The sequence below is a fragment of the Pseudochaenichthys georgianus genome, unplaced genomic scaffold, assembly GCF_902827115.2.
Source record: "Pseudochaenichthys georgianus unplaced genomic scaffold, fPseGeo1.2 scaffold_200_arrow_ctg1, whole genome shotgun sequence".
NCBI classification, from domain to species: domain Eukaryota; kingdom Metazoa; phylum Chordata; class Actinopteri; order Perciformes; family Channichthyidae; genus Pseudochaenichthys; species Pseudochaenichthys georgianus.
This window is the reverse complement of record NW_027262720.1, coordinates 54,700-69,969: the sequence shown is the minus strand read 5'-3', so window position 1 is coordinate 69,969 and position 15,270 is coordinate 54,700. Positions and strand designations below refer to the sequence as shown.

Below are 15,270 nucleotides of genomic sequence, written 5' to 3'. Positions count from 1 at the left end.
TTGTGTTTGTTACTTTCGTTGCAGTTGTATGTCTTAAGTGTAATTTGGCATGCTTTTATTTTGAAGGCGAGTTTACGCTGATGACAGTTGTTGTTGCTATGGAAACAAGAAACGTTTCACAGCGGGCGGAACTTGTCATAAAGTCCGCGATAATAAAGCCCACCCATTTAGAGGGAAGATATGATTGGTCAATTGTACTGTCATTTGACATTACTCTCTCGTTCAGTCACTGGCCCTCTGTGAATTCATAGCTGGACGTCCAATCAGCTCCTGTCTTCACCTCGCAGAGACGAGCTTCTTTCATTTAACCCTTCACATTCAAACAGAAACTGAATAGGCAGATTCAAAGGATTTATTTCTTTAGAAATGTTATTTTAAATACAATTAAATCGAGTTATTTTTGGTAAAACTAATGACAAATATTACTAAAAACATATTAAAAAAAATTATATAAAGAAAAATATAATTTGTTTTAATGTTTTTATATATTATTTTGTAGAATATCTTAGGCCCTCAGCGACAGGCTCGCCACTGGTAAAAATCTCTCATACACACGTGAAATGCTCTCACAGACACACACAACAGCGTTGCAGTCTTGAAGAAAAGCAATGTGGAGCGAGAGAGAGAGAGAGAGAGAGAGTGAGAGAGCAAGAGAGAGAGCACACCTTTATCTATTTAATAAAGTTGTAAAAAATAAAGTAAGAAATCATTCCAATGTGTACTATAGGACAGTAAAAGGTTTAAAAGGGGAGGGATTAGTCACATATGCATAAATAAAGAATGCTAACTAGGTAACATAAGATAAGAATAAACAAGTTTATATGATTTGTTGTGATCATATTCTAAAGATGTTTGGATTATTGAAAAGTATACAGCTCCCTTTCATCTGAGTGTTGAGAGCTGTATCCATAAATCCATGTTGTGCTCAAAGTAGGGTTGCTCGATTATGGCAAAAATCATAATCTCGATTATTTGGGTCAATAATTGATATCACGATTATTAAAAACGATTAACTTTGAAAACATCAATTTATTGAAGAAAATAATTTGAAAAGTATATCTTTAACAGTTGATTACCCTGAACTTTAAGTATAATTCAACTGAAACACCTATTTAAAAATGTTTTAATCGTTTTATTTCGATTATGTTGTTTTCATAATCGTTTCAAGCCAAAATCGTAATTGCGATTAAAATACGATTAATTGCGCAGCCCTAGCTCAAAGTGCACCAGATTGATGCATTTAAGGCGAGACACGGCAGGCAAAAACATCGTTTTTCAAGTACTGGTCAATTTTGAGATGTTGTGCTATTTTGATTCCATAACATGTTTTCTTTCAGGCTTTTGGAAGGAAAACGTACAACATACACATTTAAGTGTTTATTTTACTATAGTTTGTCTATTTGCGTCTGTAGATTTCTCCTAAATTCACCAAAAGTTAGCATTCTAACGTAACATAAAGTATCGCGACCGCTGTGTGCACCATGTCAACAGAGGTATCGCTGGAAAGCTGTGTCTCTCCTGCACAATCTCATCGGATCCAAATATGGTCATTTCCTTAGTATCAGCAACCAATCGTGAAAGCACAAAGGGGTCTTAAACCAAGAAACGAAATCTCATTGGCTGGTGTCAATTTCTGACAACGTGATTCGTTCAGATGCGTCACGTGGTGTGCTAAAACACTTCCTGGTTAGCTTTCAGCTAGAAATTGAAATCTCAAAATGCCAAAAGAACGGCGAAAAAAACGTTCACAGAGAAGACGACAACAATTGTCACTTGCACGAAGCAAGGTTATACAAAAAAAAATTACCCCGAACATGAAATACCTTAATGGTGTGCGTCGATGCGCAAGCTGTAAAGGTCGTTTTCTCAAAATGAGTTTTCTCTCCTACTCTTGAGTTCGAAATTTCAACTTCAGTAGCACGTAGAGACACCAAACCTTCCAGTTATATTCCTATTAATATTATGAAGGCTTTTACTGAAGGGTTTGTTCATATATCATTCATAGCCTGAATTATACAACATTGTATACCTAAAAACATGGCGAAAATGGATATTTTAGGGCTGTTGACAGTATTTTTTGATTTATGGAGTGATAAAAATCAATATCCCTTCTGTAAAAGCCTTAGATACTAATATGACTACAAAATGAAACAAGAATTTTGAATCTGGCTATATCCAAAGTTCAGATTTAGATTCCTGAAATGTGTTAAAATATGTGCATATTTAATGAGATAATGGTTAATTTGCATATTTAAACATGCTATTTCAGAAAACTTGCAATACAAAAGACAATTGCCTTATTGTAAGTAATTAACTGGAGAAATGTCTAGCTTATACCTTTAAGTTAAAAAAAGTACCCTATTCACCTGGGGTGTCTCGCATTAACTTCAACATTTAAAAAAAATCTTCCTGGGGTGCATGCCCCCGGACCCCCCTAGAGGGTAATTAAATTGAATACATTTTATTTTAGTAAACACTGAAAACAGGTTCCACAGACCCAAACAGCACACAAAGGTTAAAGGTAGCATATATGTTAACATGTGCTAAATATATACACTTTTTATTGAAGGTGAAGCACGTTGTCTTTCATATTAATGAGAGCTCTTTTCTCTTTCTGTATCTTACAGTTTTTAACCTGTCAGGATGTCCACGTTACAAACTCCTACATTCTCTACTTCTCCAGCTATAACCAGATTATTGAACCTTGAATATTTTAAGCTGAAATTTAGTTTTTCTAAACTTACATCATGTTTTTTTTATTCAGACTGAGGAACTGCAGTTTGTCAGAGATCAGCTGTTCTGCTCTGATCTCCGCTCTGAAGTCCGCCCCCTCCCATCTGAGAGTTCTGAACCTGAGTTACAACGATCTGCAGGATTCAGGAGTGGAGCTGCTGAGAGATCTTCTGGAGAGTCCAGACTGCAGACTGAAGACTCTCAGGTCAGTTCTCCATCTTTAACTTCTGTGCTGAGATTAATATGTGAGAGTTGTGTTGACTCTGAGCTGCAGACATCAGGCTGATATTATCCTGATCCTCCCTGAGTATCTTGATGCTGAAGTCTGTTTTCTTCTTCAGTGGTTTCTTTTCCTGACAGTGGCAGAGTAATATTAAGCTTTAAATGTAAATATTACAATAAGAATTATACTCTGCATAATTCACACTGAACCTCCATAAAGTTTTATTTTACTACATTATATAAAAGACACATGAGTACAATTAATAAGTATTTCCAATCAAACACAAACAAATATATTCAGTATTTGCTTTTTCCAACATTTTTATAAAGCTAAAAGATGCTTATACTGACTGAATAGTTTAAACTGACCATGTGATCATGTGTTCTTTATTCAGTCTGAAGCGCTGCAGGTTGTCAGAGATCAGCTGTTCTGCTCTGATCTCAGCTCTGAAGTCAAACCCTTCTCATCTGAGACTTCTGAACCTGAGTGAGAACGATCTGCAGGATTCAGGAGTGGAGCTGCTGAGAGATCTTCTGGAGAGTCCAGACTGCAGACTGGAGACTCTCAGGTCAGTAAGGGGTCGACTCTCTGCTGGTTCAGCAGTATTGTTTTAAACACAGGGAGATGGAGGTGTTCCTCTCACTGGGGAATCTCTCCAGTTCCACCTTCCAGGCGTAGCCGAGCTTAGCACAACAAATCATGGATGTTACAATTTTTCTGCAGTTTCTCATTTTGTTCATCTTATGTTTCTTTTCTTTCATTCTCCCAAGAACAATATAATTCAAGCTGACAATGCAAAGCCACATGTTAGTCAGTGCAACTTGTTACCAGACATATGGGATTCTACAGGAAATGTGTTGACTGTGGCAGACTAATGTTGAGCTTTAAATTAAAATATAACAAGAAAATCCTACACTTCATAATTCACTCTGAACATTGAAACACCTGGAGTTCATTTTATATTCTCTATTAGGTTCATTTTATAAATTATATAATAAACAGTTTAACCTGTTCTACACCGCACCCCCGATACTGGGAGGCAAAACGCGTCATCTGCAGGAAACAGCGTCTGAGGGCATCTTAATATTCAATAAACTATGAATGTTTTATATCCATGTAACGGGAAGAAACTCAGCTAACTGATCTTTTTTTTTTTTTTCAAAAAAACCACAAAGCTAACGCTCAGTCTCTGAATTCCGTGTCCGATATATGGAGTAAGTGGGCTAGCATATGGTCCTGCTGTACACTCAATAACTTAGCATGAACTGGCTTTGATATATGGAGTAAGTGGGCTTGCATATGGTCCTGCTGTACACTCCTTAACTTAGCATGAACTGGCTTTGATATATGGAGTAAGCGGACTTGCATATGGTCCTGCTGTACACTCCTTAACTTAGCATGAACTGGCTTTGATATATGGAGTAAGTGGGCTTGCATATGGTCCTGCTGTACACTCCTTAACTTAGCATGAACTGGCTTTGATATATGGAGTAAGCGGACTTGCATATGGTCCTGCTGTACACTCCTTAACTTAGCATGAACTGGCTTTGATATATGGAGTAAGTGGGCTTGCATATGGTCCTGCTGTACACTCAATAACTAAGCATGCCTCATGCTCTCCGTGGTGCTGAACCGGGGTTCAGCACCACAGAGAGTGCCTCCCTGCTCCCGCTGCTGCTTCTGCACACCTGTGCTTCTGCTGGTGACTCTCTGCGCGTGTGCTACCCCAGGCACCCTGAGGTGTGTGCGGGGTTGGTGGGGCCCACGGCCGACAAAAGCTTGGATCAAGGGCTGACTTTCAATAGATCGCAGCGAAGGAGCTGCTCTGCTACGTACGAAACCCCGACCCAGAATCAGGTCGTCTGCAAGTGATTTAGCACCAGGTTCTCCACAAACATTCGGTGGTCAACATGGTCCTGCTGTACACTCAATAACTTAGCATGAACTGGCTTTGATATATGGAGTAAGTGGGTTTGCATATGGTCCTGCTGTACACTCAATAACTTAGCATGAACTGGCTTTGGTATATGCAGTAAGTGGGCTTGCATATGGTCCTGCTGTACACTCAATAAGTTATTGAGAATATGGAAGCCCACTTCTCAATATTATTAATAATTCCAAAATAATAATAATAGTTTTTATAACTTGTGTAGATCCCACATCTCAATATGGAAGCCCACTTGCCTGGGGGGTTCCCACTTCAGGACTCCCACATCTCAATATGGAAGCCCACTTCTCAATATTATTAATAATTCCAAAATAATAATAATAATAATAATAGTTTTTATAACTATTAAATATGCACCCATACGGGATTCGTACCCAGCTCTCTCACATCAAGGAGCGAGTCTCATTCCATTGCCCCACAAGTGGCGCTAAAAGCGTATTGAACAAAAGTATCACATATAGACTCCACTATAAAGGAAAAAGACATTTCTCTATTGTTTTGGCGATCAAAATTGACAAAACACATCAAATGACATCTACAAATCAATATGAAGCTAATGAAACCACTTTCAGACTCCTCGCATGTTTACAAGTTTTAAAACGTAGCAATGGCTTTTCACATCACACCATTGTGTGATATATGATTAATATGATGAAATTAATGTGTATAATGTTTTTATTAATTATAAGATTGTTCGTATAATGTTTCTTAAATGTTTTTGTATAAATGTATTTGTTCTGCTATATAATATGGAGAGTCTGACAGGAGTTTCGAACCCGTGTCACCCGTGTAGCGACCTGGATCGCCTCAAGCTTATAGCTGTATAGTCTATTATAAACATTCTGAACGGCACATTTACCTGTGTTTTCCACCATCAAAATGTACAAACGACACATCAAATCACATCTACAGATGAAGACGAAGCGAATGGAATTACTCGCAGACTCCTAGTGTGTGTAAATTGAGACGTGAGATCTCTCACATTTCTGGGCTAACCAGAAATGTAAATAGTGCTCAAACAGAAAAACTAAACATGCTAGGAGTCTATGGAGTACTTCCATTCGCTTCGTCTTGATCTGTAGATGTCATTTGAGGCATCGTTTGTCAATTTTGATGGTGGAAAACACAGGGAAATGTATTTTGCTCATTGAAATTGTTAAAGTGAAGCTGAAAGTGATGTCACTGTTGAGAAACGGAGAGAGCAGGGGAGAGAGATCTCACGTCTCGATTTATACACACTATGAATCTGGCAGTACGTCCATTCGCTTCGTTATCATCTGTAGATGTGAATTGATGTGTCGTTTGTACATTTTACTGGTGGAAAACAAAGCTAAATGTCTCGTTACTTTATTGACGAATCTATAAAGCACACTTATTCTCCATAAGCTCTCAGCGCCACTTGTGGGGCATTGAGTCCGGTAGGTAGGTCCGGGTTCGTAACCCACCCGAAACTGGTAGTCAAAATAGAATAATTATTATATAATATAACATGTATTATTCAACAATAATATATATTATAGATATTATCATATATTATAATATGTTATACTATATATATATTGTGGTGCACTTTTTTTTTAATTCAAATATTGCTATATCTGCAATCAAAGTCAGTCTGTGTATGTCTGTGTGTGTGTCTGTCTGTCTGTCTGTCTGTCTCTCTCTGTCTCTCTAGAGGCTTCTCAATTCTTAAATTTCTCCTCCTCGACTCCCCTCCTCGAGACTTAGTCCCGCCCACAGGAGATGCGAGCGGAGGACCGAGGAGAGAGGAGGGGAAGCAGCAGACGTTTAAAGGAATGAGAACTCCTCTCCTCTGAGCGGTCATATTAAAGTGACGTCCGTTCATTATTACGTGGAAACAGCTGCATCAGCTGTCGAGTGTTTTGTCATATTTTATAATCTCTGTTAGATCATCTGAACATTGTTCCCCCACATATTTACTTTGAATTCATTGAGAGTGCGGTATAATGAGACAATAACAGGCTACAGATGCGGACACACAGATATATTTATATAAATATATGCAATTTAAAGTATGAGAGCACTCTCATAATAACGTAACACAATCAGAGACTGGATATATCCCCCCCCCCCTCTCTCTGGTCGCTGAAATGGGGAATTAAAATTATGGGCCAAAAGTTGTATTTGCAAGTATTAAAAGTAAGCAGAGGACACCAAACCAACTGAGACCTGTCTGTCCGCCGCATCTGCGCACACACTGCACCACACACACCTACACACTGTACAACACACACCTACACACTGTACCACACACACCTACAGCTCCTAAAGCATAATCAGGCTACAGCCGTTGTGTATTTTATTATGTGAAGCACTAAATGGTTTTAGAAAAATATCGACTCTTTGTTTGTAGATATCTACTAAAGCAAATAAAGAGAATAATGTAGGCCTGTTATACTGAGTGATATATTTTACACACTGCTCTGCTTTCTGCAGGACCTCACAGCTGTTCTCACTGTAAACATCGCGTCACGATGAAAGCAGTTTCTAATATAATATCCAGGGGATGCATGCAGAGCTGTCATTGGCTGAGATAAGTCCGGCCGTGCGTCACGCCTCCACCGTTCCCGGAAATGCATCCGCGGAGGAGCCGTGGAGGAACCATCAGTTTATCCTCGGTTATAGCTCCTCCAGAGAGCCTCCTCAACGCTCGATCCTCGGTCCTCGGTCCTCGGTGTGCATTTAGAGAAATGAGACGTCCTTCAAAATGGCGCGCTGAAATTAATTTCCGAGTCACTACCGGAGGACCGAGGAGTCGAGGAGGGAGAATTTGAGTATTGAGAATCCTCTTCTCTCTCTCCCCAGCCTGCTTGCGAGGGCGAGGGGCAGTTTATACACACACACAGCTGCTACATGCAGCAACACACACACACACACACACACACACACACACAGGGAGGAGATGGCAGAGATAACGGTAGCCTGGTTCCCTCCCAGTACTGGGTACTAGTTAATTCCACTATCCCCACTATATTTAAAAAATAAGTCATATATAAAAAAATTATTTAATAAAGTCTGAGTTAACTTTTTTTGAGATCCATAGAAAAGGGGTGAAAATGGAAAAAAGTATCCGAAAATAGTGTCCCGTAAGGCGGGTAGAGTCCCTGACAACTCCCCTTACAACTGCACTGCTTAGAATCTGACAGCCTTGGTGGTGGGGGAGGGGAATAAAATGAAATGGCTCTTAGTACTGTGTACACGGTCGCAGGGTCCCCACATTTTGCAAGCGGGTTCCACACAAGTGCCACAACACACTCTCAAAGGCTCGGAGCGCCAAGCACATTTTTTGAATTTTTTTCAATTTGCTCATTCTTCTCCAGCAAAACCCTGTCTGACTCTACGAGTAAATCAGGATTTTGTGAGAAAGTTTGCCATTTGATTGAAAAAAAGTTCTGGGTGTTCTAGGGTTCCCATACTTCAGATCCCTGATCTGGGCCCTATTTAGGCCCTTTTTGGGCCCTGTGAAAAAATTATCTCTTTATATCTCTTTTAGGATTTCACGTTTTTTTTAATTACAAATATCTTATAGGAGCGAACGGTAGCAGCTGGATCCCTGAAATTCTACACCAGTGTACTACATATAGCGGGGAACATTTGCTGTGAATATCAATTGCGTCACTCAAATGCTTGATTTTATATCAATATTATTCCAATGAAAAGCTAATTTGTCTAAAAGTGCTACTAATTCGTATCTTTTGATAACAACCTCTGATCGGTTCGGGCTCAGTGGCTAGCCCCCATGTGAACGTATCCCGCATCCAATGGTACCCTCCGTGAGTCTCTAGGACATCAGGGGGCGGAGCTAGGGCAGTCAGACGTCAATGGCAGTAATGCATGATGGCATTTGATTGAAAAAAGGTTCTGCGTGGGCTAGGCTTCCCATATTTCATATTCCTGATCTGGGCCCTATCTAGAGGCCCCCTGTGAAACAATTATCTCTTTAGCCCTTTTCAAAGTACTTTAAACACTCATGGAGCACTGCGGCTTCTCAAAAGGCCTTAACGGAAGGTTTTGTTACATTTTAAGCCGTAACCTTTGACATTTAGTCGCACCAGAGGCATCCATCTGCATCTGCTCTCCGAGACGGTTAAAATGACATCAAGCTCAAAGCGGTCGGACCTTCCTTTGCGCCGTCGAGGGTACTGTCGGCATTGCGAATGTGACCTCTGACCTCGGTTTTGACCTTGTCCGAGGTCGCAGGGTCCCCAAATGTTGCAAGCGGGTTCCACACAAGTGCAACAACACACTCTCAAAGTTTCGGAGCGCCAACCACATTTTTTCAATTTTTTTAATTTTCTTCCCCTCTGCCAACACAAGCCTGTCAGATGCTAAGCTCCAGACAGCATTTTGTGAGAAAGTTTGACATTTTATTGAAAAAAGTTCTGGGTGGGTTACAGTTTACATACTTCAGATTCCTGATCTGGGCCCTATTTAGAGGCCCCCTGTGAAAAAATTATGTCTTTAGCCCTTTACCCCTTCTAAATTCATCCCGACATATTTGTCATATTTGTAAACTGTGTGATCTTGAGTTGAATCAGTTTCAGTGGGTTGTTATTAGTCTGGCTGCACATCATGAGTTAGTGTAGATGGAGCAGAGGTTCAGATGTGAAGTCTCCACTTTTTATTGAAGGTGAAGCACGTTGTCTTTCATATTAATGAGAGCTCTTTTCTCGTTCTGTATCTTACAGTTTTTAACCTGTCAGGATGTCCACTTTATAAACTCCTACATTCTCTACTTCTCCAGCTATACACAGATTATTGAACCTTGAATATTTTAAGCTGAAACTTTGTTTTTCAAAAGTGACATCATGTTTTCTTTATTCAGTCTGAGGAGCTGCAGGTTGTCAGAGATCAGCTGTTCTGCTCTGGCCTCAGCTCTGAAGTCCAACCCCTCCCACCTGAAAGTTCTGGACCTGAGTGAGAACGATCTGCAGGATTCAGGAGTGGAGCTGCTGAGAGATCTTCTGGAGAGTCCAGACTGCAGACTGGAGACTCTCAGGTCAGTTCTCCATCTTTAACTTCTGTGCTGAGATTAATATGTGAGAGTTGTGTTGACTCTGAGCTTCAGACATCAGGCTGATATTATCCTGATCCTCACTGAGTATCTTGATGCTAAAGTATGTTTTCTTCTTCTGTGGTTTAGTTAATTGACTGTGGCAGAGCAATGTTCATCTTTAAATGTAAATATTACAATAAGAATTATACTCTGCATAATTCACACTGAACCTCCATAAAGTTTTATTTTACTACATTATATAAAAGACACATGAGTACAAGTATTTCCAATCAAACACAAAACATATATTCAGTATTTGCTTCCAACATTGTTATGAAGCTAAAAGATGCTTATACTGACTGAATAGTTTAAACTGACCATGTGATCATGTGTTCTTTATTCAGACTGATGCGCTGCAGGTTGTCAGAGATCAGCTGTTCTGTCCTGGCCTCTGCTCTGAATTCCAACCTCTCCCATCTGAGAGTTCTGGACCTGAGTGAGAACGATCTGCAGGATTCAGGAGTGGAGCTGCTGAGAGATCTTCTGGAGAGTCCAGACTGCAGACTGGAGACTCTCAAGTGAGTAAGGGGTCGACTCTCTGCTGGTTCAGCAGCACTGTATTAAACACAGGGAGGTGGATGTGTTGCTCTCACTGGGGAATCTCTCCAGTTCCACCTTCCAGGCGTAGCCTAGCTTAGCACAACAAATCATGGAGGTTACCATTTGTCTGCAGTTTCTCCTTTTGTTCATCTGATGTTTATTTTCTTGCATTCTCCCAAGAACAATATAATGCAAGCTGACAATTTAAAGCCCCATGTTAGTCAGTGCGACTTGTTACCAGACATATGGGATGTTACTAGGGATGTAACGATATACTGAATATCGCGGTATTGCGGTAAATAAACGTCCCAATACCGTCGTGACACTGACAAAATCTACCGCGATTTTTAAAAAAAATATTATTTTTTGTAAACACTTTTTTTTGTTTTAAACCTTTATTCAACCAGGTGGTCCCATTGAGATCATCGATCTCTTTTTCAAGAGAGACCTGTCCAACATGGCAGCAAGTAGGTTACAACATGAACATAAAACAACAGAACACAAAAGGACATCGTATTTACAGGGCTACATGTACATACCTAGAGACATTGACAAGTACCAACAGTATATTTATATCTCTGTCAATAAGCCTCACCTTCTTGGCAAAAACTGTATTGTTTTTTAAGTGGTGGAGAGACAATGCACAGTTTGACCCACTGCTATCACCCATGGCCAAAGCATATCTCTCCGTCCCACTGAGGTGGCGTTAGACTTTTTCGCTGTCCGTCATTTTGACAGACAGGATCGTAAAATGTCCGTCATAATCCCTTATTACCCGTCGGGTCTGAACAGAGAGAGAGAGAGCATGCTCGTGAACTGTCAACAGGGGGGGGCAGTGTTATGCCGTGTGTGCATGCACCTCGGGGGAGCGCGCACAGCGTAAAGCAAAACCTCCCAGACATGTATTGATCTGTACGGCAAAGTACGGTTTGGAAACTATATCATTTCCTTTTGGAGGGCATGCATAGCACGGCATAACACCAGAGCCTCGCTGCGGGGAAACGTTGGCGCTGTTCCGAGTTTGTTCTAATCTGTCAAAATGACAGACTGCTTTCAGATTTTTCCTTCATTGTTAAATAAAATATTCGGTTAACGCGACCACTGCTGTCCCAGCAACATCGGTACCAAGCGCGAGAGTTGTTTCCAGAGCAGAGGATTGTAAATGCCCAAACATCCCAGCTTATAAATACCTGGAAATGTGGACATTCTCATATTCCTAAAAACCTGTCTGATGATGCTGAGTGAGTGACTCGTGAGTTTGAGTTGAGTTACTTGAAAAACTAAAGTGAAACTTGATTTATTTTATTGCAGGGTCTGATTATTAAATGTCCTTGTTTATTTGTGAGATGCAGTGGCACAAAGAAAATGCCTACTTTGTTTGGTAGTACTAGTAGGTACAAAAACACTGGTTTTCTTGTTCCAGTCTGTTACTGTCACTTTGTTTTCGACACTTTAAAATACTGCTATCCTACTAAAATGCTGTACAAATCAGATTTATTATTTAATAAAGAAACATTTTCCGAGTAAAAAACCTTTTTATTGAAAAAAAAATTTGAATTTTTTTTCTACCCTTTATTATTCAATATCGCGATAAATACCGTACTGTGGACTTGTTATCGCGATATTATCGTACCGTGAGTTTTTGTTATCGTTACATCCCTAGATGTTACAGTTAAAAAGGTAATCTGTTTGTTTTTCTATGTTCCTGGACTAATGCCTAGTGAATTCTCTAATGCAGCTGAGAGCTGTGGGCAGTCAGTCGTAGTGTTTGCAGAGAAGATATGATGTGATGTAAAGCATTGGATCAATCAGGACTCTGAAGCTGAATAACTCAAAGAACTAACTATTATTTTAACTTGATCTAAAACTGTTGGATTGTGTTCATCCCTGCAGGATCAATAGAGAGACAATCAGAGCCAAGATACAGAAGAACTGTGAGTACTGAACCCATACCCTCCATTCATCCAGATATTGTACAATAAATCTGGTCTTAAAAGGTATTTATAGTACAATAATTATTATTGTTTTATTATTATTTTTCTCTGTCACCTCTTCTCTCCATCAGGTGACTCCGATGTGGAACAGGAAGTGAAGACAGACAGAAAGGTGAGAGAGGAGCAGTTGAGAGTTGAAGCTCGAACTTAACTTTTTTTCTAGTAAAATAAATAACTTTGTTTGTTCCAGGCTCCTGAATCCTTCTCACCTGAACACACAACTGAGTCTTCATACAGGTAATCCTATAACATGACCAAATATTATTTTTTAACACATTGCAAATATATATTAATTTAATTGTGTTTAATTTCATGTATTTCACCTTGAGGTTTTGCATCCAATCTCTTTCCAACAGACATAAATAAGATAATGCCTCTGTGTGTAGGATTGTTTTCTTGTACCGTCTAGATCCTCGCTGGACTAGACATTTTGTTAATTTAATGAAAATGTGTTTGCACACATCCTGATGCATGTGGACACATCTTCAGTGATGTTCCTGTAGTCATCAGGTGTTTCAGATCTTCCAACAAACCCTCCTCCAGGTCAGACTCCAGCTGGATGAACACCTGTCAGTCAGAACACAGGCCAGTGAAGGCTTGTTGTAGTAACTTGTCTCTTGTGTGTCTACAGGTTCAGGTGTCCTGGTCCAGGTGTGTTCCAGTGTGCTTCCACTGGCCTGGTGTTCGTCATGGCTCAGGAGGCGGAGCTTCTGTACAGGGCAGCCAGTTGGGATGAGAGCCTCCTCCAATCAGCTGGCAAGCAGGCAGCAGGGCCACTGTTCGACGTGAAGAGTTCTGATGAAGCTGCCGTCTGCGAGCTCCACCTGCCACACAGCGAGACAGAGGATGGTAAAGACATCTGCAGTGTTAACAAATACACTTATATAATGCTTAGCACCTCATACCATCCACCACTGTTCAAAAGTTAACTAGTTTAACAAAGACAATAAGACTGTTAACCACCAGAACTGTTGAAGCAACATCTGTTAAACACCTGGACAGTTGAAACAACATCCCTAATATTCATCTGGCTGCCTAAATAAAGAACCTTGAACCTTGATAAGATCATTCAGACACCAAATCTGTTCTTTACATTCAAAATAGTTGAGTCCCCAAAAGAAGAAGAATGGAATGATTAAAACATCCATTTAGTCGATGTGTTTCTTGACATCATTATTGAAGCATACGATGCAATGCAGCTCTAAATACTGAGTTGGATTTTCTCTGGGCCCTCTGCAGTCTCCTCACTGGATATTAAAGACATTTCAACCGTGACCTGTCAGTCCACAGCATGTTTAGCTGCCAACAGTGCTAACTCAACGCTAACTCTCACTCTCAGCTAGCAGTTAATTATTACTTTGTTATCCATCTCTTGCTCTTTCTGCTCTTTACATTGTCAGTCTGGCTGAAGCATGTACAAAACAAAACAACAGACAACAACATTTATAAGTTGGACTTTCTACGCCCTAAAAGCTTTAGAAAACTCTTCACACATCTAGAGAACCACTCAGACATGAGACAGTTGAGCTCTTCTGGCTGCACATTACAAACATTTCAGCAGTCTTGTAAATTAGACAATAATTACGCATGCTCACATCCAGAAAGATCACAGGGGGACGGAACAATAATTAAACATTACAAATAAAAGGTGAAGGATATAAACTGGTACATCCCAGTGAGGCTCCAAAGTGAATGACATTAGATGAACATTAGCTCTGAGCTAAAGCGGTGTGACATTGAAGATGATGAAGCTGTTTCAGCAGCAATGCAACAGATGACCAGCTCTTTGCTCCACAGCGCTGCTCCTGGACGGCCTGTTGTCTGTCGTCCACATCACTGATGAAGGCCTGAGCATCTTGGAGCCGCTGGAGGTCACACACACTCACGTGGTGGTGAAGGTGCTTCACCTCTCTTCCTTTGGCCTTATCATCGATACATTGAAAAGGCTTCTAAAGTGGCGAATAAAGGGCAAAATTCTGCTGTTCCTACGACCCCCGGGCCGAGAGGAACAAATACTGGATGTATTTCTGCTGCAGAACAACGTCCTTGAGGAGGAGGTAACGTGCTCACCATCAGCCTAAACGCTTGTTTTAAACCACAGCTGTTTCCACAGAGAAGTTGTGGCCCCAGGCTCCCTACTGCATAGAATATAATATAATTGGAGGGATGAAACCCTGTTTAATGGTCACACATAAATGCACAGACAGTGAAATGTGTTCTCTGCTTTTTACCCATCCTAGTACCAGAAGTCTAGTACTAGGTGTGGGGGAAACTTCTGTGTAGCAATGCAGTGGGAGTCACCGACTCAGGAAGGAGACACAGGGCGAGCTGGAGCTCTGATGTCAAACACTGATAGTTATTAGGAGCTTCGGCCGGAGAATTCACATCACAAGTCCAAGAGCCGGAGGTTCTGACTTCACGGGAGAGTTGCCACGTCAATTCTGCAGCGCCTCTCTCTTGCTAGACCTTTTATCTGGTTTCACAGAGAGTAATCAACATATTTGAGAAGATAGCCTAAACATTACATTGCATTTAGCTGACGCTTTTATCCAAAGCGACTTACAATACGTACATTCGACCAGGAAGATACAACCTTGAAGAAAACAGAATCATATAAGTAGAGCCAAACATTTCAAGTGCTACTCAACTGGCTTTAGATAAGCCAGTCCTTTATTAGTATATAAGTGCTCTGTTAATAGTTCTATCGCTCGAAGTGGAGTTGAAAGAGATGAGTTTTCAGTCTGCGCCGGAAGGT

General features: G+C 40.4%; 1 protein-coding gene across 5 annotated transcripts in view; it reads left to right on the top strand.

The window, feature by feature from the left end:
- The window catches only part of LOC117441803 (protein NLRC3-like), a 110,498-nt gene that overhangs the window by 88,562 nt on the left and 6,666 nt on the right, over positions 1 to 15,270 (top strand). For all 5 annotated transcript variants that reach the window (XM_071202276.1, XM_071202278.1, XM_071202275.1 and 2 more), the window contains 9 exons: positions 2,765 to 2,938; positions 3,351 to 3,524; positions 9,751 to 9,924; positions 10,326 to 10,499; positions 12,415 to 12,455; positions 12,587 to 12,627; positions 12,706 to 12,752; positions 13,147 to 13,364; positions 14,313 to 14,572. In XM_071202276.1, the coding sequence (XP_071058377.1) occupies positions 2,765 to 2,938; positions 3,351 to 3,524; positions 9,751 to 9,924; positions 10,326 to 10,499; positions 12,415 to 12,455; positions 12,587 to 12,627; positions 12,706 to 12,752; positions 13,147 to 13,364; positions 14,313 to 14,572 (1,303 nt within the window). The remainder of the gene's footprint in view (positions 1 to 2,764; positions 2,939 to 3,350; positions 3,525 to 9,750; positions 9,925 to 10,325; positions 10,500 to 12,414; positions 12,456 to 12,586; positions 12,628 to 12,705; positions 12,753 to 13,146; positions 13,365 to 14,312; positions 14,573 to 15,270) is intronic.